The sequence below is a fragment of the Ambystoma mexicanum genome, chromosome 2q, assembly GCF_040938575.1.
Source record: "Ambystoma mexicanum isolate Mex_15411 chromosome 2q, UKY_AmexF1_1, whole genome shotgun sequence".
In the NCBI taxonomy this organism is placed as follows: Eukaryota; Metazoa; Chordata; class Amphibia; order Caudata; family Ambystomatidae; genus Ambystoma; species Ambystoma mexicanum.
The window spans coordinates 1117521313-1117548902 of record NC_090924.1 but is presented as its reverse complement, the minus strand read 5'-3'; the positions used below and the strand labels follow the sequence as shown (position 1 = coordinate 1117548902).

At 39.7% G+C, this 27590-nt stretch overlaps 1 protein-coding gene across 1 annotated transcript in view; it reads left to right on the top strand.

Moving 5' to 3' along the window:
• The window catches only part of ITGB8 (integrin subunit beta 8), a 461694-nt gene extending 442045 nt beyond the window's left edge, over nucleotides 1–19649 (top strand). Inside the window, exons 13-14 of the mRNA XM_069648474.1 lie at nucleotides 14078–14238; nucleotides 14345–19649. Of these exons, the coding sequence (XP_069504575.1) occupies nucleotides 14078–14238; nucleotides 14345–14500 (317 nt within the window). The 3' untranslated portion in view covers nucleotides 14501–19649. The remainder of the gene's footprint in view (nucleotides 1–14077; nucleotides 14239–14344) is intronic.
• The last annotated feature ends 7941 nt before the right edge of the window (nucleotides 19650–27590 follow it).

Sequence of the window (27590 nt, the reverse complement as noted above, 5' to 3'; positions counted from 1 at the left end):
ATTATTGCAATTTCCTTACCGTTTTTATACATGGACTGTGTTTTACTGCATGTGTGTCCCAAACATGCTGTATGTATTTGAAATGCAAGTGACTTTTCTGCAACAGTGTAGGAAAATGCATATTTTTCAACATACTTGCATAGTGTTAAAACATAGCTTTATTCGGCATTGGGAACCATAAAAAGCAACATTACATCACATTATAAAAGTTGAACATATTTAGAACCAAACATACAACAGTACAAATTACTTGCATGGTGTGTCCTCTTCGGTTGGCTAGAGTGACGATCTGTATCTGTCCACCAGTCTTCTCCCTTTCCTTGATCGAAGCCAGAAAGCTCTGCCACAATTATTCTTTTACAGTCTTTCGGTTGGAGTCCTGTCTTACTCTTTGGATAGATGGTTTCACATCTCTCACCATAGGGCTGTGAATACATATTTCTCAAAGGAGGGCATTGGGCAATAGACTGTGAAAGAACATGGAAAGATTTTTCCATGCCCAGACATGGGCAGGCATTTTCATTGTTATGTATTATATAAAATGCAGAAGCAGTGACAAAATGTTGTCCAAAAAGGCATGTCCACTTGGATCATCTGAACTTATCAATAGGCTGATGTAGATATCGGCCCTGGTTATTACTGACACCTTTTCACCCTGCCGAGAAACAAGTGCCCCCCGTGTACACCTACAGAAGTTAGTGTGCGGACATCCTATATGTGAGTGTGATTTGTACATAGACAGTTAAAGGTAAAAGTTGCAAGAAAAGGTTTCCAGAATATGTTATAGGATGCAGTCCTAAAGGACCAGAGTGCATCCTTCTAACAACAGGTCACTGTACTGTGTCGTCAGAGAAGGCTCCCCTCTTGTTACTTCTCCCCTCCCTGTGTTTTAATGGGTGCAAGGCAGAAGATGTTTTATGTTGCTTGCATTTACTTCTGTTTTAGATTGAGGAACTCCTACATATGCCATGGGTATTGCTGATCCTATGGCAGTTATTTCAGAGGGAGGCCTATTTCATTCCTGAGCCGAGGCACAGTTATATATCACAAGAGCTTCAGAGAACACCTTTAAATGACTTAAAGGTTTGCAGGAAGTATTGGATTTAATTAGTAATCCAGAAATGATCCTTAAAAGTCATTTCAATTTTCAAGCTATTGTTGTTCCATTATGCCTAGCATAGTTTCTAATTTGCCTAATGCAAAGCCCTCTCGTGGATATGTGACTTTGCAAGGAACATCCAGTATGGCTTGGATTTTATTCTTGAAAGGTTTATTTTACATTTGCCAAGCTGATAACTTTGATATGTGTTATATATTCTGATTCTCCTGTCTCAAGTAAGCCTTCATCCGAGTTAATGTATTTAGTTGAAAGTGAACTCAAATACATTACAAAGAGGGGCCCACCAGTGCCCACCATCCAGGCTACATATCTCCCACTGATAGAGTTGGAATTCAGGCATACAGCATAATTCTACATGGCAGGACAAAAAAAAAACATGTCAGGCTATCCAACACCTACATTCTACACAATCATCACATGCTCTGGCACTCAAAGAAGAGATAGGAACACAGATACAACACACCTCCTTTCCCTACACACACACACACACACACACATACATTACACACGCTCACATGCAGCCACAGCCTCACATCCAAACACATACAACTTATCGGATTGTCCTTCCACCACAAGTCCAACCCAAACTGCTGGCACACACCACACGTTGATGCCATTGCAATGCCTATAACCAGGTGTCATTTCCTATATGCTGGTATCTGTGCATCACAATAATTACATAACCGAACAACATTACACTGGACATACACTTCCACGTGATGCCACTATAAATAATGAATCCAAACTCGGCATGTCCACCTCAGTGATGCCACTATAAACAATGCACCCAAACTCAGCATGCATGCCGCAGTGATGTCACCACAAATAATGCATAGAAACTTGCCGAACATGCCTCAGTGATGTCACTATAAATTATGCATCCACACTTGGAATACACCACTGTGTGCTGCCACAATAAACAATAAATGTACATTTGGGACACGCCTCTTGTTGTTGCCGCAATAAACAATATATACAAACTTCAGCATACACGGCTTTGTGACAACACTATACCTCTATGATGCACTATTACCAACACATCTAAACTCGACATATACACCTCAGTGATGCCACTATAAACAATGCATCCTCATTCGGCACACAAAGCTCTGTTGCTCACACTTTACACATTCCCTGTAATTCCCGATGTTTCATTTAATGTGCAAAATTATAGGTTTTGGGCTTAACAGTTCCCCCAAATATTCACAGTTCACGATTGTAACAGAGATAGGGCTCAGCAGCACCGACTCTCCAAAGCAGGAACAATCTACGCACACATCCACATCCCACATATGACTTCACTCGCTCGACCACTCAGAGAAGAGATTTAAAGTACACCAATTTACAAACAATGGCAGGGGCATTGTTTACTCCAATGCAATAGTCATCAAACGAATAGCTATTCTTGTATGTAAGCATTTATACATACCAAGGATTTCTTGGCTAGACTAGGCTCTCTGTAATTATCACATATAATATATATCAGGTACTTTTTGACATTTTAAGAAGAATGCATTGCTGTTCACCAACTTGCACAAGTAGATACACATGGTCAGAGTTAATATAATAAGGCTTTAGTCTGTTAACTCCTATTTGGTTCACCTGAGGCTTTCAATTTGATGAGGTTATTTTTTTTGTTTTTTGAGCTAGATCGTTGGTCGTGGTCGATTCAGAACTCCACAGGCTCTATTATCCATAGTTCCTGTCCTGACTTGCATTGGGTCAGAGCTGTCACTTGGTCACACGTATATGTCCTATTCTAATGTGGATCCCAAGTGCCCCTTGGGTGTCATGAGGTGTTGCTGACACATATTCTATCTAATACACACAACATTATTAAATGTTTGATGTGTGAGTGGTTAAAATTCCTTCACAAAATAAAGAGGCTACCTAATTTAGTATGCAAAGAGGAATTGAAAGGGATTTAGGCTTGATAATCCGTCTGGAATGTTCTAAAGGTAACAAGCAGGTGGGGTACATAGTTATCTCATTCACTACCATACAGTCCCTTAAGTAAGCCCATCACGTTTCATGGTCTTCTTGAACATGTCAGCAAGCCAATTCATTAAGGGTGAAAATCAATGGATAATTTAGCAGGTACTTGCTTGAGAAATCAAACATAAAAAAGGATGTCAGTACGGACCAGTCCTATTACACTGGCAGATCTTCTATGTGTCTGATTGAGTGTTAGACAATGTTGCAGAAAATCATCTTCACAAATTGGTGTAGGGGTGTGTGTGGGGGGGGGGGTTGAAATGAGTCTGATTATGTCCATCCTGAGCCATTTAAAGTTGTTCCCAAAACTGGCAGCTTTATTCCTCTACTCATTAAGCTTACCAAAGACTTGGTATATGTTGCAACCTTTTATATTTCACTCCCATCAGGGCCAGCAAAAGACACAATACAATTTCCTTTACTCTGAGATGTCCATCTATTAGTATTTCGTATGCCAGTTTGATTAGTAAGTGGGCAATTCCGCTTACACGTAATACAGTAACTCTATCAGTACAGCTTAAGAAATGAAAGAGAATCTGTTTTTTGGTCTTCTTTATGCATGTGCAGATCTTCAACAATGGGATATTCTCATTATGAATTGCCAAAGAGTGCAGCACAAGATGTCTGCTGATTGAAACTCAGATAATTTGGGTACGTGAGAAGTTAGGCATGCCTCTTTCAACAGAGATCCCTCCTCTGCCTTCACAACCAAAATGATGGTGAGCTACTAGCCAGCCCTTTCAGCTGCACCTCCCCTATCTCCTGCCCCTTCCAGACCCCTGAAGTTTGAAGCTCTCTGTTCAGCAGTTGTCCCCATTTTAACTCCATTGTGTGCTATCTTGGGACCTGGTCGCCACAGTAACCACCTCATAATCTGAAATACATGTTCTAGGATACATTATGTTAATAAACTGTGGAATACCTAAACGCTCCTTGCAAAATAAATACTCCCTTCTACTCCAGGTTTACTGTAGCCATTAAAACACAATGGAAAACAGAGCCACTGTACAAAAGAGTTTTGTCAAAATGACATGTCATTTTATTGTCCTTTTTAAAAATAGACTAAATCATGTCACTCGTTACAAAAAGTGTATTGTGTTGAACAATGCATCTGCTGGGGCAAACATGTTCATTTGCATGTTCGAATTTACAGATATATTTGCAAATAGGCTCAAAGTGCAAGGAACAGAATTGCATTTTGCAGAATAATGTAGTTTATGCAAAACGGCAGCAAGTGATCTGTTTCTGAGATGCAATGAGACCAGTTAAATAAAATAGAAGGGGGAGAACGAGATGGTCATGCAAAATCTTCCGATCATGCCTAAGAAAAACTTTAGAAAGGATGTATATCAGGCACCAATGCTTCACCAGGGAACCAGCTGTTACACACTTCTTGTATGTCCAATGGAAGCACACCATCACAGGCAGACGGTGCTCTAATCTAACAAACTGGCTTCTTTAAAAACGTATCCCCACTGTTCTATGAACAGCTCTTTAATCCAATAACTAGGATTTCCTGAGGGTAGGTGTTGGAACACCAAGTACAATTTCTCAGAATTGACTCCCATCACCTGTGTACATTGGATCTCTCTCCTCCTATTGACCCATCTTTTATATGGATACATATCTGTCTGGATACATTCTACAACATACTTTCAATATTATGCCATAACCCTTCTTACCATTTAGTACCCGGACATGAGTATCTCCTCCGATTCAATTGGTTCTGTCAATCCCCAAAACTCATAAAGTAAATAATAAATGTGGGAACATCCTCCAGTAAGGATCCAACATTTTTGTTTTGCCCCTATTTGCTATTACCTGTAGATTGTATTTGTTGCTTTGGGCCTTCTGGAGAGAAACGTAATGTGATTTACCCTAGGAATAATTTGGAAATAGGGGGTTGGATACTTATATAGTCCAGAAGCTTTAATCTGGACCCTTTTAGAAATAAAAGCATTTAATATTCTAAGTGTTGGGACAGGTTTTCTAAAGTCCACACAGGGTGCTTTATAAAATGATACCTTTAGGCAATACAGTAACCTCCATCTCTTAGTATAGGCCTGTACTTCATAATTTGGTAATCAGGAAAATGGGCAGTTTCCCTGTCCACTGTACTGCGCTGCAAGTGGGGAAGTCAGTCGGAGTATGACATGTTGCACGGGGGCAGTGAAAGAGGGTGTCTCTCCCTAACACATCAGTTTACAAATGATTGTGCGAACGCATTGACACACCTGGTGCCTTACAAATATAAAACAAATAAACAACCGGATTTCCAGAGTGGTGTAAATGGTTTTTATATGTGCTAACAAACACAAGTGTTAGCTGTATCTCAATGAATAATATGATTCGAAGATATACAAATTAACATAAAGCTGTCCAAAATATAATAAATGAACAAACAATGACATAGAGGGGGCATATGTTAAGCCTAATTAGTTAGTCAATTGATTGTGCCCAGCCAACACGTGTTTCGAGCAACCCCTCTGCCTCTGTGCTTAACAGTCATGTTATAAGACAATGATATATCAAAGCAAAAACTGTATTAAGTATACATGATTAATAGCATACAGGTCACATCAATGGTTAACATGAACAATTAACAACAAGAACCAAAAGAAGACAAAAACAAGGAGAAAGAAAACAAGAAGAGAAACAACACGTTCTACATTTAGTAACATGGGATTGGATGTTGTAATTGTATCCCAGTAACATAATATATGTTAATCAATGGTTGTTAGAATCTGAGGCGAGGTGCTCCCCAGGCAGTTAGGCAGGTGCCCGTGAGTTTTGCCATTAGTTACATGATGCATTGACTAGTAGACTGAAATCTTTGCCTCTCCGTTAAAGAAGCAGTATGATCCTCTTAACATTTGTCTTAAAACACTGAATCATATAACACTTCCGGCTATATTCCCACTTCCTGTTGTGCCAAAAATCAATTCAGCATCTTTTTCCGCTGTGCGAACCACAAGTGTATTCATTTTGGGGCACAACATTTGCAGTTATTTCCTAACTCTGTGCTATTCATTTAATCAACTTCAGAAACATGAGAGGCAAAGTCCTCCCTGCCTGCATTTACACATAGGATCAACACATAGCACGCAGATGTCTGAAGCTGGGTTTTTTACCTGACAGGCATATCTTACTGGCCTTTTGACACCAGCAACGTTCAACAAACTTCCCAGAGAGACCATCAAATCATTACACATCTGTCCAGCTGCCTTAACGTCCATTAAGCCTGAGATCTGGGTGGGGATGTGTGCACATTCACAAGCAGATTTAAATGTCATTGAAACCTTCAAACTTCTTCAGAAAAAGTTTCAGGGGGCTGTAGTTTTGTTTTTGGTAAATGTAATTTTGGCTTTTTATTACTAATAACGAATCTAGCATTATTCACTTAGGTGTTTACTGTGTTAACACAAAAGTGTATCATGGCTAGAAATATATTTCAGGGATATATGTCCAGCTCTGATTGAGTCAAAAATCTATACGTTTTAACTGAATTGTTCGAAACCAGTGTGCACTATAGCTTCTGAAGTCCATTGTCCTGCATTGCTAAAATTACCTGGTCATCTTTTCGGATCCCCGAACCATTCATAGGAATGTTTGTTGATCGCATATGTTCATGTTATTAGTAAAAGTTGCAATGCCTTTCTGCAAAGTTCCTCAAATTCCAAGTAGTTTGACTTGTATAGTGCAAATATGAGATGGGTGCAAGCTAGCACAGACTGTTGGTGCTAAGAAAACTGTACCTCTGTACATAGTTATTTTAACCACACAGTCATTGTTCATGTGATCTCATACATCAATCCTCAGGAGTAGATTCAATTATGTGGCCTGGCTGTCCTGCAGAAGTCAAAGGAGAAGGTTCAGTTGGAAAGACTGTTCATTATACCATGTAAAGATATTCTGGGCAGTAATAATCAGCAAATCTCAAGTGCAAAGAATGCTTTTCTCTAGAATATGACTACACAAACATAGCATTTTACTGTGCACACCCAGGAAAGTCATATTTTCCTCAGACTCTCTATTTTACAGCAGTTTCATTTACAACTTTTTTCATACACAAAAGACACACACTCAAAGATCTCGCATCTTTTTAAGCCTCCTTTGATATGAATTTGTACCCAAGACATTTCACTGCACTAAATCATCAATTCCAAAGACTCTGTCAAAAACCTATTCCAGCATGACACATCTGTTCTTCAATAAAATACTAAAGTCTTAGAAAATGTCCTACTCTTCATTTTAATGTGCTATTAGAACAGAAGTATAACTGTAATATTTGATTGAATTACCCCTGATTTAGTCTATTTGCAGCATGTGTGCTTGTTTTTTGCCACCCATGGTCTCTGCTGTCATTAATATGTTGTTGCCTTCTCAACTTCCTTAATCCAAACATTATCGTTTGAGCAATATTGAATTGTGTTTGCTATTTTTTGAATTAACATATCTCCTTCTGCTGGCTTAAACCTTCAGGTCACCCAATCCACCAAACAATGAACAGTTACTTAAAGGAGATTTACCTCTGACATTGTGTATTGATATTGATATTGATATTAATATTTTATTTCTATCACGCTCGTACACAAGTGTTTCAGAGCACGTTAGTCCTTGTGCAGTAGGAGCGCTTATAATGTGCATGTGTGTCTTTACCACCCACCTCTAAAAATCCAATGATTTGCACAGTTAAATAACTGTTTGGGAACAGCCTTTCTGTATATCAGAGTCATAGTTGGATTTAAACAATTTGCCATGCATGAAAGCCTCTGAAGGCCACTGGCAATCAAAAACAAGACACATTAGTAAATAGGATTATAGTGTTGATGAGGCATAGACAACTAAAGGAGATGAAGAACATACTACCAGGTGGACCAAGATGGAGACCCGTCTGAGGTAGATGTGATGTTTTTCTTTTCTTAAAGCCATTCACCTTCATATCTTGAAGCAGTATTGTAACATTAGCAGTGGGGGCTCCCCTGGGTCTCGTGGAAGCATCAGCCAAGAAGAGCTGGTCCTGACAATGCTTGACATGGCCATAGAAACATTACCCGTAGAGGAGAATAGGCAAGGTGATCCAAAGGGGCAATAATTGAAGACTTACTGAGAAGATCGTTGCACACAAGGAGACAATGAAAACATTGGAGCTAGAGTTCCCAATGAAATCAGCAGTAGGCTCCCTTGGTAGTAGAATGTGTGGACACATGAAAAGGAGAATATGATTGAATATAATAACATTGCAAATGTTAGACTTTTCTTCCAACATGAAATATTCCCGTAGTTAAGTGATGAGGAATGTCAAAAAATGATTGGTGAACTGCATTTAGTCTTTGATCATGGATATGAGGAAGGCTGAATGTGACTTTATTATTGGGGTTACTACCTACAGAGAGTGCAAAACCATTTTAGACTTAAAACCTCAATAAATGTCTTTATATAGACACATATATGCAAATGCACTAAGAGATTTTCAGAAACCAGAACAATAGATTTGCTCTTTTATGAACAACATTGACCCATGTATGTGTGGGATTGGGATACATTCTGTATTCAGGAATCTAGCAAACAAATTAGAAATTGTGTGGCCAAAGGAAACCTTTCTAACAATCATTGTGCTGAATTACCCTAGTATCAATGAAATGCAAAATGTACTGTGATAGGGTGGAAGGATGGTTTCTGTACTTCAGAGCAGACACAGACACATAGTATCTTTTAAATGAGTTTTTTAACCCAATATTCAAAAGATAATATGTCAAGGGGTAGAAGCAATAAAAAAACAAACTATTAGGATTAAAACTCCAGGTGTCATGGTACAGGGTGAGGAAATGGTCCAGTGAAGTTCCTAACACTGGGTCTCAGAGGTGGGAGCTTCCCCTCTTGCTCCAAAGAGGCTCACCAAAGAGTTGCTCAGTGTTCTGGAGTTAAAGGCAATCCATATGAGGTAGTTGGTGCAAAATAAATGTGCACAATTCTTACCATGTCCCAAGAACTTGGAAGTACCAACAAAGTCTTTCCATTTCCAGGACGGTATTTTTTCTATCAGGGGTCTGTAGGAGACCTCTGACCCACGTCATAGGCTTCAGGCTTTCCTGGAGTGCAGGTCAATTGCCCTCTGGCGGAAAGGTGTTTCTGGGTTCCTATGGAATATTGTCTCCTACATCCTTTGCTCAGTTTTCTCTCATGGCATAGTGGCTCAAGCTTTTCCCCTAGCTGTTCACTGGTAGAGTAGTCTGATATGCCACAGGTAGGTTCAGATGAAATGCCTCACCCTGATCTTCCCTACCACCTACTTCTTCTCTATGGACCTTTTACATACGGGTAAGGGTCCAAAGACCGGGAACAAATGACTGACTTTGTGGAAGGTTTCCTGTGATGGTCATCCTCCGCAAGTCTCTCTTTTCTTTACACTGCCTTCTCTCAGTTGTTTTCAGGAGAACCCCCACGTGAAACCCCCCTTTGCTGCATCGTCCCTCCAAACCACCCCTTAACCCCTCCACTTACCTAAAGTCGCCCCGCTGCCTCCTCCAACAGTCTCCAGGGCAGCACACTGGAAACCCAACGTACTGCACATTGCACTTCCTGATGCAGTCTTTAATGCCTCGGGCTTCTGGTGAAGCAGTCTAGAGACCACAAACGAGACACATCCTGACTAACCCTGTGCTGTCCTCCCTGCTCCTTAGTGTGGTGGCACCATTTCATACCATCACTTCCCTCTATAATCTATCCTGGACTGTCTTGGTCCTTTGACACATCCATTGTTCTTCTTCATACTTCCTAGGTTGCTCTGGCTCTATCCCCTCTACAGATAAGGACTTTTACGTTCACGTCATTGGTGGTTTTCGCTCTCCATAGTAAACCACTCTCGTCCTCGGTTCTTTAGTCTAACTACTCTGTAACCTTTCCACGGGACTCACATTCTTTCCTTTCTTTTTCTTCCTTCCAGGTTTCCCCATTCTTCACAATATAGCTCTAATCTTCAGTGCTTGTCTCCTTCTCAGTATCTCTCTACATCTCAATATCAGTCTCTTGCTGTCTCAATATCTCCCTCTGTCTCCACGATAATGTCACTGTCTACTTGCAAAAGGCTTTCCGACCTTCTTCCCCAAGTTGATATCCCTCTTGTTCCTCTCCAATATGATACCCCACTACTTACGCTCCCATATATGATCTCCCTACTCCTCCGACAAACAGTCTCACCCTGGCTTCACAAAAATATATACCTCCATCGGCACAATGAGATCTTCCTTCACACTGAAGTATCTCCACGCTGCTCCACCACAAGTCCTCCTGCACTCTTCCTGACACTTCTCTCGTATATCCAGTTACCAACTCTACTGGCCTTCTGCTAAGTCTCCACCCCCACATTATCCACAATGGAAGGCTGTAGGGCTTCGGAGGATGTAATACAAGGTTTTTGTTTTCCTACTGAAAGGAGTATGGAGTTAGAGAGGGAGATGCCAAATGCCAGATGATTCTAACTGTAGATCTTGCACATCTTGGATTGATACCTGACTTATTTGTACATTTGTAAGATGTGCTATTTAATGAAACAGTAGCAGATGGTTGGCACATGGCTTGATCCCTAGACAATGAGGAAGAAGACTGTTGATTACTGATCTTTCAGCAAAAATTATGTGTCCAATGAATGTCAAGGGAATGTTAAATGCTGTAAGCGATATTCGATCAACACTACAGCTAAGTCTATGCCTAGTCTGGGATGCTGAGGAAAACCCTTATTGATGTATTTTTATGTCCAGTTCAGTACTCTGGATGACAACCCTTGTATAACACCCCCCTCTTAGAACCCCCCTGACCCCACTGAGCCAAGAAGTAGGTTTGTTTTGTAAATTAAAAGGTTTATTTGAAAAATTAACAAGATATATATCACACTTTTATAATAAATTAATAATTGATATCACACTTATGGATATAATGTTGATCAACAATGGCAATCTGGCACTAGCACACTTCTTTACAATCAATGAGAAGTTAGTATAGGATGGATAAGGTAGCAAAAATAAAATGCAGTACAGAAATAACTTGATATGATTTTAGCAAAAGATAAGATAATCACTTTTTCTCTGGCAATTAACCCCCCCCTATGCAATGTAAGAAATGGAAGGAGATGGAAAGAGGAGCACACAGTTCTCAGGAATGCAATCAAATACAATACGAAATTCAGTTCCCCCCCAGCAAGCTTAGAGGAAACAGGTAGAAGTTTGAAACACAGGCCCAAAATGCTTTGAATGTGATGACAATGAAGTGAGAAATGTGCTAAAAATGCTTTTAATTCCCTCTAGAGGTTCAGGGTGGGTGATATCTAGTTTATATTAGTTCAGGCTCACTTTAGCAATGCCCTAAGTGTAACTAGCAGGTTAAACAAATGTTATCAAAGGAAAGCAAGAAGCTGCTGATTTTTACACGTGGCTGAAATTGTGCAAAATGTCAAATCGTGGCAAATTTACTCGTGCGCGTTGAGCGTAATTACGGAGGTACTATAAGGAGTAGGAAGTCGGTTCTAGGTTCATTGGAAAGCCTAGAATCTTAGATTTAAGATGGAAGTTAAATCTCGTTCCTAGCACAAACGGTTCCGGAGATACTGACGATTTTGTGAAAGTAGTTTTTTAGATTTGAAATTTAAAAGTTCAAAATGACAGATGACAGTTTTCAGTTTAAAAGATGACAGAATGACACGATTCTAGGAGGCAGTTCTAATAGGCTAAAATAGTTTGGATTAGATTATTTTAAACTAATAAATTGGTTTTGGCACAGTGAGTACTCACACTATATTTTTGAAATAAGCCATCAAGGTCTGGTCAGGTTGGACGGGACTTCTGGCGGGTGGTTCTGAACAGCGGTCTGGTCTCTGGTTCTGCTCTCAGCACTGCTCAGTTCTGGTCTCTCTGGATCTCTGGTCTCTCTGGATTTCTGGTCTCTGGAGGTTGATGGATTTGAAGTCTGGAGTCTCCCGACAAAGCGTCCCGCAAGAAAGTGGAAAGTGAATCCCCTACCTGGGTTGCAGTGGCCCTTTTTATGTGTTTTGAAAATGGGTGTGTGCCTGGGCCTAGCTAAGCCTGCCCCTCTCACTTATCATTGGCCCAATTCTCCCCTCTCCCATGATTGGGGGAAGGAAATGGATTGTCATCATTATGAGGTCTGTTTATGGGTCAGAGGATCCTCCCCTGGTCAATTTGTACACAAATCTATTTCTGACCCAAACACATATTTATCTATGTACCATTTTTCTAATATTATAGGTCCGGTTAACATATTTTCTGTAGCACCAAACCATCCGATCCCTGTCTTTGTATGATGTCGTGTCCACTGATGGCAGAAGTCTCCCCTTTTCATCCAGATAACGACCTCTAAACCTTTCCAGATTTTACACAAATATGCACCAAGGATATGGGTTTCAGATGATAAAGTGTCAGATTTTTAACATGCATACATTTGGAGTAACAACCTTTTTCCGCTAGTAACCCCCCAGAACATACCACAGGGTCCCAACACCTCTTAAAATGTGCACAGAAAAATCACAGGAATAATGATATTATTTATATAATTTTGACAGGTCTGTACTATGAAGTATCCATCTTTTTAAAATTATGCCCTGGTGAAAAAGGGGTGTAGCTTCCCAGATCACATGGTGGAATAACTGGTTTATCCACTTCCCCCAAGCTCAGCTGGCTCTCACAGGCACTGCCCCTCCCAGTTTCTCCCAAGAGGAAGCCATTTTACGACCCCCCCCAATATAACATTTGCCTGAGCCAAAGAAGGCCCATTGTTCAGTTCCCTGCAGTCCCCAGCTGCCACTCCCCTTTCAATCAACAGGGCCATGTGATCTCCTTTTGGTGGGGCCAGCAGGATGCAGCCAGGCCTGGGAAGAGTTGTTGAGCCAGTTCAACTCCTGTCGGGGGTAGTTGTCAGGCAGAATTCAGCTAAATGTCACTTTAGTTCCCAGTTTTCTACATTCAAATCCAACTTACATGCAGCTATTTTTTATATATATATTAAATAATTACTTCCTTCAAGTCATTTCAGAATATAGTTTTACATTGTATCCACCTCTTAGCAAGTCTTTCCTTGGCCTGGTTTCGGTTCATTTGTTCAGTTTTACACAAAAGTCTGGTGGTTTTAAAATGCCGGCTTTCTCATAGTGGTGAGCACCGGTACTGCATCCATTTTTGACATTAAGAAAATGAATTCCCCACAGTTCTGGGTTGCTTTTGGCAATCAGCATTGCCATTCCCAACGGTTTCAGGCTACTGTGTGGGTAGCCCAATGGTGGCTTTAGGCGGTGCCCTCCTGTGCTCACAACATAGGCAAAAATGGGTGGCAGCCTATTCTTCATGTTATCCCTGTGCACTCTCTGGGGAGTTCTGGCCATCATGATGTTTTCCATTCCAGTACTGCACAGTTTTATGGTAGGGCTTGGATGCATGGGTAAAAACATCCCACAATGCAGAGACACTTCCTTGCCATGTTAAAAAGTACATTGATGTAAAGGAGGTGTCCCATGTTGTATCTCAGAATGCAGACAGAATACATTTGCAATACTTGAATTAGGAGCAGATAATGTGCATTTTTTAGTTGTATTAGACTGTGCAAGAATAGAAAGACTTTGAGCCTACTTCACGAAGCTGATTTACAAAGCTTCACTCAGGTTGTTAACTTGGGCTCCCGGGTTGTTACCCTCCATTCCAGCCCTTGGAACGAGGACTTAATGCCACAAAAGCAACTCCATACTTTTGGGAAATCAATGCAAAATACATTTGGCGTAGTGAACATATATGGGAGTTATTGGTTGTCCTCTATGTTTGGAATTCTCAGGGTGCGGGGTTGAAGACCTTTGCCATAGTCCACTTGTGAAAGGACACTCTTTTGAAACTTCTGGTGACCTTTGGTAGTGTTTTTCATTGGATATGTGCATCACTCTAACAGAAATATTTTTTATTGCAGAATGCTTCTCCGATTCAACCCACTTTAGAATATTCTCCATAATTGCGATAATTACATTCCTCGTTGGATTACTCGGCGTGCTAATCACCAGACAGATCGTTCTGCGATGCAGCAATAATAAAATGGCATCCTCCGCTCATTACCGAGACTCTTCAAGAATGGTACATTTCCTTTCATTATTTGCATGAACTCACATGCATCATTGAAATTATGTTAAAATGAAATGTTGTTAAACACAAATATATAAAGACTCTCTTTATTTTCAAGGAGAAGGTGTTTTTACCGGCTGCTTCATCAAGAACTGTTACCTACACACTCGATAAACCAGAAGAAAAGAAAATTGACATCACCAAGTTGCAAGTGCATGAAACATTCAAGTGCAAGTTTGAAGACAACGTGCTAAATGAAGGGTTTTCTCCCTAAGCCAGAGAAGCTGGCTTCACTTTTGAAGCTTGCAGAGTGTTACTTTGTATTGGCTATTACCTTGTTTGCAATTTTGCAAACACCCGGCACTAAACTGATGTAGATGCATCAGCAGAAACACAGACATTCTTGGCTGCAGTTTTTTACTTCTGTTTTGAAAATGTTACTGTTAATAATTTAACTGAGAGCAATTATTTAACAGCAATATATCTCTATTTCTCCAGCAGTAGTCACATTAATGTATGAAATGAATGCCAAAAAGAGTCTGTACTTTTTAAGCAACGCATATGCTTTGTCTCAAGGGAAGACAACATTTGCAATGTTTGAAAACTGCTGCATCCTAGTCAGTCCGTGCATTGCTGCGTCATACAATAATTCGCACATTAGGGAGTCAGTACTTCCGAAACATGACAACAAACTGTCAACCTTGTGTTAAGCAAATTCTAGTAACGTACACTTGCACTTGCGGAAGGGCGCTCAGTCAATCAGATGGCTGGAAAACAGGGCAGGAATACACAGTATCCTGCCCGCTGTTTCCAGCCACCCAAGGCCCTTCCCAGGGTGGCGCCATCTTTTTTCTTTTTTTTATGTGTGGAGGCAACAGGGAGCCTCTCCCTGTTGTCTCCCCACCCCCCAAAACAAAACAACCCCTTCAGCAACCTCTATCCTCTTCCCCACTTACCTGCGTGACCAGAGCTCTGTGCTCTGGTCCCACCACTCCTCCTGCTCCCGGCCGGCGCCATAGAAATATAAAAGGTGCTTAGTCCCTTTTCTGTTGGCGGCTGCAATTTTTTATACTCGGGAGATTGGCGTTGTGCAATACGCGCAGCCAATCTCCTGAGGAAAAAATATAAACTATTTGCACCCCGGACAAACCTTGGGATGTGAACAGCAGTCATGCCCCAGCTGTGGGGTGCACAGGCTGCTAACGGCCTGCAGTCCTCGCCAAGGCGCACACTTCGTTTGGGCCTGCCAAGGCTTGGGCATTACCGGCCATGTACGCCCCCTGCTGGTGTATGATTGCTACAATATACTGGAGCCTTTCTACAAAACATGAATATATTTTTTTCACTGCCTCCAGTACTATTGTTGTTTTATTGAACTTTTGTGGTGCAGTCATTTTGTCATTGTTTAATCTAGTTGGTTTGGTACAGGCTGACATGTTTTCATATTGAGGTACTGATGTAAATATATTTCCATGATAGCTGCTGTCTAGAAGATGTGCATTTCTACTGTTAATGACAACTTGTGTCAGAGTAGCACTTTACTGTAAAGTATAACTTATTTGTATAGAATGTAGTTCTAAACATGAGTCAGAGCACTGTTTCACTTTAGCTAACGATCTGATGGAGTGAGCATTTAAACCATTGCGAGTCACTTGTTCCTAAATTAGATGTTAATGTTGCTGCAAAAACACACGAATTTTCGGATTGTTGTTGCTATGAGGTGCCTTAAATGACCAGTCATATAAACCATGTACCTGACGTACAATCACTGGTTGTGTATGAATTGGGAAACACCAAACAATTCCAAAATGGCTAAATACACAAAAGGGCTCATTCACAGAGAATGTGCCAATGAGCTTGGGACATTCTAAAAACCCTCTGTGAATCAGGCCCTAAAAGTATTGTTCGTTAGTTTGCTTTTCAGGATAAAATATGTTTTGTTGCCAAATATACTCACACTCCTACTGCTTGTTGAGTCCATTTCTAGCTTGATCTAAATGATACAAGTGAAATGTTTTTAAAACTTGTATAGTTCCCTTGCAAAAAAAAGAACAATTAAAAAGAAAACAGTTCCTTTAAGTAACTATTCCTCCTATTCCAGACAATTCATTTTCTTGTATTTCAGTTACAAAGCGAGTCTAACACGTACTATTTTTGACTGCTACATCATTTAGTTGCATCATCTAGTTAGTTAACAGTGATTGACTGTCAAGCATCCTCCCAAGTGTGGCGTAAGCAACTCTTTTCCATAGCCGCATTCTGAAGTTGTTCCTCGCGCCATAGGCCTAATTACCAAATCAATAGTATTTGTTGAAAAATATGCAGAAAGCACATTTGGCCAAATGAGCAAAATAAACATTATTGCTAATTCTTAAATATTGAATGCATAAAATGTGCTAAAATTCGTACATAAGTGCACAAGACACACATTTTGGGATCACGATTTGCATGTTTGCTGCAAGATTTCCATGAATCAAGATGCTTTGAGTAACCTGCTTGTTATAGGTATGCTGCCTTTGAGACTGATCTAGAAAAAAAGGTGGCAGTCACACCCTAAAAAAGAGAAAGTACCCTTCCTACGGGCGTGAGAATCAAAATTCAACTGAAGGTTCTTATATTTCCTTGTAGTTGAGCTCTCCACCAGAACCGATTATGGGAGGTTTTTAGTTCATGATTTTGATTTACAGTAGCTAAAAGGAAATTCATTGACTAAAAACAAGGTGAATAAATGCATTTTACTTAATGAATCTATTAGGGTGCACAACAACGCACAACACAAAGCTTTGAGATATTACTGTGACAAAAATTAGCAGATGGAGGTAAACCTTTACAAAGGTCGGGTGTAGGATTTAGGTTGTGTTGACGTTACTATAGGTAACCACAAGGGCTTCCTTTGACTGCACTGGACATTGGGACCTCAAAAGGAGCGAAATTGTGGTAATTTCTGATGGACAATTTTTTGATCCCTTTTGTACTGTAATCCAGAGTAGGGTCCACAATGGACCTACTCTTCATTATTGCAAATTATTCAGTAGCAGTACAACCAGCTGTGTACAAGTTGTGTACAATAATGTCTGCAGAATCGCTGAAATACTGCCAGTGATATTTCAGTAAATTGGCACAAGTTAACACTAAGCAGGCAGTATGTAATTTGGTGGCATCCTTTCGATTACCAACAGCGATTGTATGTCATGAGTGAATTTATGGGCTAAACGCCATGTAAGAGGTTTAACAAGGCAAACATGAGAACGGTGTCTTGTTGACTACCAGGGGAGGCTAACCTCAAAAACATTAGTATGATAGGTTATTTATAATGCGCTTAATACCCAGAGGTTTCTAAGCGCGGAACCGGGGATCGAACGTGTGGTGCTCCCTGTCGTCTTGCTTCCAATGCGAGCACGTTGCCCTTGAGCTATCTTCCTGAGATAAAATTATAGGTAGCTCATAATGGAGAAAAGAACACATTTGCATGAACACTCACGTTTGTGTCAGTGTGAGCGGATGAGGCAAAGACCCTGTAATGTTTCTTGACAGTCCTAATAACAGGACATGCAGACGTTTTACCTGGTCTACCAGTGGTTGTACATTGGAATTACATTAGCAGGCCCTAATGACTTAATACTTACTGTGCGATGTGTTCCAGAATATTATAAGGCTCTCATGGAAACCTCTGTCAGACGCATGCAGCTATACCCTGGCAATGAAGGAGTGAATCATGGTAAGTATCATCTGATTACGCAAGTGACACAGACGTTATTAGTAACCACACAAAAAGAAATCCTCTAGTTAAAATATGCTCCTTCAAAATGCATCAAGTGTTAGTAAACTCCATGATCTGGTGAATATGTAGCGCACCTTTAACATGTCAGATTCTATCTGCGAGTGCTGGAAAGCCATGACTTTAAAAAGGAGTGGTTTTTGCAACGCAGATATAACGGATCCAATGTTGATACATCAACTCCATTCCATGCCTACTTATAAAAGCTTAGAATAAACAGAAAATTGGACCACTACGATAGGAAATAGCCAATCAACACATTTATCTTTTTACATATACCAATAAATGCCAAATAATGAATTCAAAATCTTTTATTTTCATTTCAAATATAAAATATCTTTTTTTTATAAAATATTTAAACACAAAATGCTTTTTTAAATCAACTCATACTGATTCACTCCTACCATTCATTCATTGTTACTTTCTCAAACCAACACATAACATATCCAGACGTGGACCCCTTGCTCACTATCTTAGAGAGGCACAGCTAAACCCTACTGATGAGGTTCAGCCAGACCGAAACATGTGTCTGGGGTTGCTGTTGGTACTCTTGTTCAGAGGAGAATTGCTTAGCATTTCGGTGCTGGACTGCCCCAGGGCAGGACAAAGACTGATATGTTTGGGCTATTTCTTCTCTGTAAAAGATAGTGAGCTAAAGACTCTGGGTAAGGCTCTTGTAACCAGGACTCATGTCTGGCAGAGAATCTCCCAGGACCCCCCTGGTTATCTGCGGACACCAAAACGTGTGTACTCTGAAGGCCATATACACATCTCAGGGGCAGGCATCTCCAATGCCAGGAATAACCACTGACGATCCATTGCTTGGTAGTAGATTCAGGAACATGTAGGCTTTTGGAACTGCCTGTGACTATGAATCTGGGGCTTCGGAAATACACACTGACCTTTTCGTGCGTTAACTTTGTAGAGGGTGAATTCGTTTTCCCTAGCAAGTTCCCACAGCATCCAATTGAAACGACCTCTTTCTTAAATACTTCAAAGGCCAGGATTTTGCATATGTATGGATTGGATCCAAAATGGCAAGATAATATGGGCAAATTCATTAAAGGCACCTCATATCAACCATAGAAACTGGTGAAGCTATTTGTCAATGGTACTTGTAAACAAGGCTCTTATGTAATATTAATGCAGGTGCAGGTTTAATCTGCTGTACTGTATCCTTTGTCTCATTCAACAGTGTTTAACTGGATTAAATGTGTATTTTTCTACTTGTTTGTATGTTTTATAGTTGACAATGTCGTTTTAACAAGACTAATTATATCAATCAGTTTAAGTTATGTACTATGGTTAAATAATTGCATTTCTATTGAGATGAAAGACGTTTTGCATTATTTTCTTTTTTGCAAGCTTTGACTGTTCATTTTTTCAGCGGTTAAACTAACAAAATGCACTGAATCTTTGACTTTTCCAATGTGGATTTATACGTTTCTATATTACAAACCAGGCAATGCACTAACGCATTGAATCATACATCATGGCCGAATCGTTGAACAATTAAATATTGCTACTGGCACTTAGTAGTCTTCCTGTTTAAGTGAATTTTTGGAAGTACTGACGATGCCTGTTTTCTAAAAATTAAAATCTCACATGTGTCCATTCTGAAATAATTAAATATGTCATTCTTCTAGTTTGATGTGACTGCGTATTGAGTTTTTGGCACTTAAAGAACTGCAGTGGAGTGAAATGATTGCACTGTATACCTCAAATATTGAATTAATTTGCATTCAAATACTGTGACGTACCTCTAGTTTCTGGTATACATAACTCTGCACACAACCATCTTGCCTGTCTGCCGGAAATGCACAGTCTGAAGAGAGCTGAGACGACATGAAAGTTCATTGCAGTAATATTTCCTTAAAGTGGGCCCACGACCTGAAGCATTTTTCATGTACCTATATCACTGTATTGTATGTCCCTAAACTCATCCTCATTCCTTGTCTGGATTGGAATTAGACGTCAGACGAGGCTGGAGACACTTGGGGCCTGAGTCACAGAATATTTGCCCGGTTCAAAGTGAATTTGCGTTGCTGAAAAGTGACTTTGCACTTCCGACCCACACTCTGATTCACGGAACCGTTCATAGTGTATTTTTGCAGGGCAACGTCTGGGCGTAGTCATTTTTGCAATACAAAATGACTTGACCCGGACTTTGCACAGCAAAAATACACTTTGCACGGTTCCATGAATCAGGGTTTGTGTTGGCAGTGCAAAGTCACGTTTCAGCAGTGCAAATTCACATTGAACCGGGCAAATATGGCATGAATCGGGCTCATGGTCTCACAAGTGTGCACCTCAAAGGCTCATCAGTACCTGTACAGTGTAGATGGGACGCGCTAAAATGAGACAAGGGCTACTTTTGGCACCTTGGTGTCTGCAGCATTATTTCCTTTTTGATACTTGGGGGCACCTTCTTTTTGTGCATGTAAATTAGGAAGTGTGGCATATGCCACAGGGTTAGGCTCTTGTCTTTTGGATCACAACCGGACACTTTAAACCTGGCTAAGTGAAGCAATTGTTGAATAAGGTATGCTAATTGAAGTCCAAGTCTAATTCCTCTTTGTAACGTAGGGTGCTCATCATTTTTGAAGACGTCCCGAGAAAGGTGTCCCAGAGTAACGCTGAAAGCTATGTCCCCTTTGAGAGATCTTTCAAACGTAGGGATGCAAAGAAAGTGCTGAGTGGAAAAGCATGGGGGATGGTCTGGAGCATAGTATTGGATTTCATGGACGAAAACAACGACCAAGATAGTAAATGACACAATGAACAATACAATGTGTCTTGATTACCTCACTCTGCAGCAAGTGCAGCAATCTTCGTGTTGCTCGGGTATGGTAGACCCACAGCAGAGTATTTAATAAATGTTTAAATCTTTGAATGTGTGCCCTAATTATAATAATAATAATAATAATAATAATAATAATAATAATAATAATAATAATAATAATAATAATAACAACAACAAAAACACTGGTTATTATGTCTATACATATGCGTGTTTACATAGTATGTTATTATTTTATGCTAAATGATTAATAATAATGATATATTATTATCATTTTTTGTTTTTATAGTGTGTATTCACCATAAAATATCATATACAACAACAATAATACACATAATACACATTTACTATTAGTATTATTATGTGTATTAGGTTTCTTATTGTTATTATTATTATTATTATTATTATTATTATTATTATTATTATTATTATTAGTTGTTTTTTCATGTAGCATTTTATGCTGGATCCCTTACACTTCTAGGTGCTATAATAAGAGCTGGTAGTATTACTCAATTTAAAAGAGCTCAATGTATTGGTATCAGAAGACTGAAGAGCTGAGCTTTCTCTGCTGCAGAATTTATCAAACCTGCAAAGTGTAGGCTGCTCTATATTAGACCTGAACACTTAACTCTTTGGTTATCAACCCGGACAAACACCCTGTTTAGAACTATAGCAACTTCCTAACTAAAAGGGCAGGCGTTTCTTTTAAACAATTAAATAATTATAAAGTGAAAATAACAAGAAGTGGGTAGGCTAATTAATTGGGTAGCCAGAGAAAAATGTCAGTGACAAATATCAAATTCATTACCGCAGCCCTGAAGTCGGACAAGTGCCCAATGCAGACGATCAGAGGAAGTGTTTCCATTGCTTTCTGAAAATCAATGAAAACCTTGATAGGATTCTAAGTCGGAGTCACCATTGGTCAATTCGGGCTGTGTGCATTCACAAGTGAACTGGAAGAAGACAGTGGTAGATTTGGGGGTTGTTATCAAACACATCCTAATAAGTATCAGGATCCATTTTGGGGATAATCTGTCTTTAATTGGCATAGGAAATGTGTGTGGGCAAATTTAATAACTGGACATAAACAGAGAATAATTAAAAAGTAGAGCAGAAACCCGAGGAACCTCGCACATGCGCCAATAGGTTTGAAAGAAATGTGAGACAGAGCATTTTCCCAGGATTGACGAGAGAGAACATATGTTCCCCCTTCTTACACATAGCCACTCAAGGATGTCACAAAAGGCTTTAATAGGCAATTGTATAACATACAGCGGATAGAGCTTCAAGTAGAAGAGCAGTCATATCATCCCTATGAAGTACTATTTGAAACGCATTCTGGAGAAACAACATAACGGGATAAAGGCCTCAAAGAGGATGCATATCGAACTGCACTGTCCCAGGCTGGAGGTGTCATCAAATGCAACTCCTTCCGGAAGGAAATTGAGTGAAAGCCCACTAGGCATAGACAAGTTTTTAACTAACATTTATCACTTAATTGGAGATTAGCTTTAACAGAGCTTAGAATATATTTGTGTGACCGGCATACGCCGTAGAATTTAATGTGCACATACTATGAATAACCTTAGAAATTGAGTGGCACTAAATGGAGAAAACACCTAACATGGAGCCTTCATGGAGCTTCCAAAGGTATAGTAGCTCAAGCCCCAAAATCATTTTTCTGGTCCAGTTGGTCACTTTTAGGCAGGGACTAAACAATACAACAACACCATTTGTAATTCGATAAACTGTTGTTATAAGGCAACCAGATGATGCCAAAGTCCAATGTGCCTACAGGGCATGCACACATTAAAGCTTTAGTTGTTTTTTGGTTCGAGAAAATGGAGCATGGTTTCCCCACTTGACAGATTTCTTTGCTGGCTCACGGTATACCAACATGCTGTCATTAAAAATGTTATTGTCTCATTTTAAGATCCTGTTATGCCCTGGTACCACAATCCTAGACTCTTCAACACCCTTACAACTGCTATCCAGCTGATCACTCGATATATTGTTCTGGAGGTCAGTTGAAACTCAATTATCTACTTAATCTCGTTGACATTTGCAAAGCTTAGTTGAACTGATTTTCTACAGCATCAAGGTGGAATTTAGTTTGCAGTGCTGCTCACTACAAATATAAAAATCAAATCAATCACAACCGACTATATACTGTCAGGTGACTTTTTAAACAGTTGTCCCACAAGGACTATGGGCTACCTACAATGTACTCCCAATTGATTTGCTCCCTGCTATTTCGTTCTGACGTTTTACAAAGATCCCTTATAGACTTCAACAACTGTTGTAAAAGATATAATTTACTAGGGTGCCATAAAGGAGCAATATATCAACGGGTGACAAAGAGAAACTGTGTTGTCCATGGCTAATGAACATTATTTTTATTGGTATTTTATCTTATTATTTAAAGCACATAACTAGCTTGAAAGCAGCACAGCATGAGTATGGGTAGACAGCATTTGGGCTAGTATTTGTTAATACTAGCACAGTACTGTGATTTGAAGTCTGTGCATTGTTATGCGCATCCATTGTAATTAGTCCTTGGCCGGTGTTGTTGAAAAAGCCATGTTTTGAGAGATTTGCAAAATTGGAAAATTGTGTGGGCATTCCAAGCCATCACCGCAATCACATTCCAGAGGGTGAGTGCATGACAAGAAAAGGATTGTTTACGGGTCCTTTCTTTGTGGACGTGTTGTTGTTCAAGCCTGGTGGTCACTCTCCTGTGCGAGGAGCATGTGCCACCAGATATCTTGTGACAGCTACACATAGCTGCTTTGTAAGTGATGCAAGCAGTCTTGAAAGGTATTCAGGCTTACAGAAGATGCCAGTTTACTTTGCGTATCATGAGGATAATTTGGTCAAATGTCCATGCACCCGTAATAAGATGTACTGCAGCAGTATGTACTGCTTTTCGGGGAGCCAAGTGAGCAGATGGGAGCCCTATCAGGAGAGCATTTTTTCAATCAATGTCCGATCAATCACCACCACTAGTCGCCCATGCTCAAAGAATGGTCAATCCGCATTCTCCACTTCCTATTTCACTTGAATTCAGAGGTAACATGAATAGAAATCAATCTCCTGAGAGATATCAGAACAGTTTAGAGCAGTTTGGACAGTCACCACACAAAGCTTTTGATGAAAAGACATGCAAGGATTTGCCAACTGTATATGTTGATGGTTGTGCTTTTCACATTGAAAATGACAGTAATAAACAATTTTTGTCAGGAATAGGAAATGTCTGTTTGAAATGTGAAGGCATTCCCAGTATAGGGATGAGAATTGGCGCTAGGAGCAGTGAAGTAGCGGAATTGGCAGCCATTTATAAAGCAATTACTACTGCAGTTGATAATAAATTTAGTGAAATAGTCTTGGTGACTGATTCTGATTATGCACGAAATAGCTTTGTGGAATATTTGCCTGGCTGGAAAGCAAGAGGCATGATTACTTACAATAAAAGCCCCTTAAACATGGAACAATTATACAAGCCATAGACAAATTGGTGTCAGAGAATGATTTGACAATATACTGGAGAAACATTTGTGGGCATTTAAAAACTCCAGTAGAGGATAAGGAGGGAAACGATAAGGCAGATCATTTAGCCAAAATTGGGGCTGTGATGGGAGAGTTGCTACCTATTGAACATTTACTTGGTGAAATACAAATTGATGCAGTGACACGCTCTAAAGAACCAAAGGAGGTAGAACAACCAGTGGTACAGTGGAGTTATGATACACCAGATCAAGATCTGATTAAGACACAAAAAGTTGATCCAATTTTGGGAATCTATTATAATCATTTGATAAACCCTGTACAAAACCATTTAACAGAAAATAATTGCGTGGGAAAAGAAGAGTTGAGGGTGCTATTAAAGAATAAGAAACAAATTAGACTACAGGATGGATTCATGATTAGAGAGTCCATAAAAGGACAAATACAGTGGGTGGTACCCCTTTCATTCAGAGGGATAATGCCACACCATGCACATGATGCAATAACTGCAGGACACAGAGGTTCACAAAAAACATTAGAGATACTGAAAGATTATGCTTACTGGCCACATATGTCCCAAGATGTGGCATTATATACTAGGGGATGTCTAGTATGTGCCCAATTTAAACCTGCTTCACCAATGCATAGATCCCCATTAATGAAAAGAGGCTTAACTCTTCCATGGTCAGATTTGCAAATAGACTATGTAGGGCCTGTAAAAAGGTTGAGCAGGGGGAACTGTTATATTGTGAGTGTGGTTTGTTTAATGTCAAAATGGATAGAGTGTATTCCTGCGCAAACAGCAGAACGTTACTGGTAAATCATATATTTTCAATATTTGGGTTACCACAAAGAATAGAATCAGACAGAGGAAGCCATTTCACAAGCGCTTTAATGAGTAAGGTGTGGCAAATACTGGGAGTGAAAAGAAAGCTACATATTGCATATAGACCTGCCTCTTCTGGTGGAATTGAACACTGTAATAGGTCAGTTGTGGACATATTAAAGAAGTTTGTAGCAGGGACAGGTTCCAGCTGGGATTTATGTTTACCTCTGGTTTTGATGGCAATCAGATCAACTCCTGCCAAAGCCACAGACATCAGGCCTCATGAAGTATTGACAGGTAGGAATATGGTGTTGCTGAAACAGCTGCTATACAGGACACATGAGCAGACACTTGTAAGCTCATCTACAGTTCATGAATATATGGAAGAACTGAGGAAGCATTTACAACATGCGTTTGCTTTTGTGCAGCGGAATTTGGAAAGGGCTGCTGACAGTGCAAAATCATATTATGATAAAAAGACATCGGTGAAAGAGTATAGTGTGGGGGATCAGGTGTATACATTTCATTTTGGAAAAAGTAAACAGAAAAATTCTAAATTTCTGGCAGTCTGGCAGGGGACATTTCAAATTATAGATAAGGTATCTCCAGTAGTTTATAACATTTTAAAAACTGAAGGTGAAAAGGTAACAGAACAATTTGTTCATGTTAACCAAATTAAGCCCTGGCTCTGCAAACAATGGAGTAAGGGGGCTTGAGTGTGTAGAAACAGGTCAGGTCCCTTAAATACATGAAAGAAGACACATGACTCTATTTATAGGGCCCAATAACAGAGAAATAAAATAGAAGTGATTGTTGTAATGGAATAGATGTGAATAAAAATACTATATGTGATGATCATTAAAAGTGGGCTGAAACTAATGAAATTATTTTTACAAAGTTGAAATATGTTAAATGATGTAAGCGACTTCAATTCAACACTACAGCTAAGTCAATGTCTAGTCTGGGATGCTGATGGAAGCCCTTGTTGATGTATTTTTATGTCCAGTTCATTTACTCTGGATGACAACCCTTATATAACACCCCTCTCTCAGAATCCCCCCGGCCCGCTGAGCCAAGAAGTAGGTTTGTTTTGCAAATTTAAAAGGTTTATTTGAAAATTAAACAATATATATATATATATATATATATATCTATATATATATATATATATATATATATCACTTTTATAATAAATTAATGTTTGATAGCACACTTGTGAAGATGATAGTGATCAACAATGGATAATGTTACGGTGGTACACTCTTTTTGATGGCTTAGAAGTGATATAGAGACGATAAAGTAGCTGAGAATGCTTTTATGGCTTCAAGGACAATGCAATGATGAATGAACATGCAGTACAGAAAATAAACTTGATATGACTTCAACAAAAGACAATGTAATCACTTTTCTTTGACAATTCACCCCCCACCCTCTATGCAACGTAAAGAGATGGGAGGAAAGCACAAAGTTCTCAGGAATGCAATCAAATATAATTCAGTTCCCCCCTAGCAAGCTTAGAGGAAAACAGGTAGAAGTTTTAAACACAGGCAAGATACTTTGATGTGGTTGCAATTAAGTGAAAAATATGCTAAAATTGCTTTTAATTCCCTATAGGAGGTTCCGGGTGTGTGAGAGATACTTTAAATTAATTCAGGATCACTTCAGCAATGCTCTATGAATGATTGTCAGGTTGCACACGAATTTCAGCAAGGAAGGCAAGGACAAATATTTTTACACATGGCTGAAATTAAGCAAAATGTCAAATCGCGGCAAATTCAGACGCTTGCGTCGAGCGCAATTACGGAAGCACTATAAGAAAGGGAAAAGCTCAGAATCTTAGCTTTAAGATGACAGTTAAAACTCGCTCCTAGCACAATCGGTTCCGGAGATACGGCCAATTCAGTAAAGGTAGTTTTTCGGATTTGAAATTTTAAAGCTCAGAATGACAGATGACAGTTTTCAGTTTTAAAGATGACAGAATGACACGATTCTAGGAGGCAGTTCTAATAGGCTAAAATAGTTTGGATTAGATTATTTTAAACTAAGAGATTGGTTTTGGCACAGTGCTAGCTGGGTACTCACACTAGGTTTTGGACAGGAATGCGACTTTGTCACCGATCGGGTCAGGATTGGCTGGACTTCTGCTAGCAGTTCTTCAGAGCAATCTGGTCTCTGGTTCTCTCTGGTTCCGGATACAGCACTGCTTTCTGGATACTGCTACAGGTTCTTGCAAAAGTTCTTGGCAAAGAATTCAAACAGCTCGCCCTGCTGTTGAATAGTTTGGTTGGTTCTGAGGCCTGCTGAAGAGGATTCAGCTTGTGGATTCAGGCTTCTCTGCTACAAATTCTGGAGTTAATTTCTGGTCTCTGGAGATTGATGGATTTGAAGTCTGGATCTCTGGATGTGAAGTCTGAAGTCTCCCGGCAAAGCATCCCGCAAGAAAGTGGAAAGTGAAT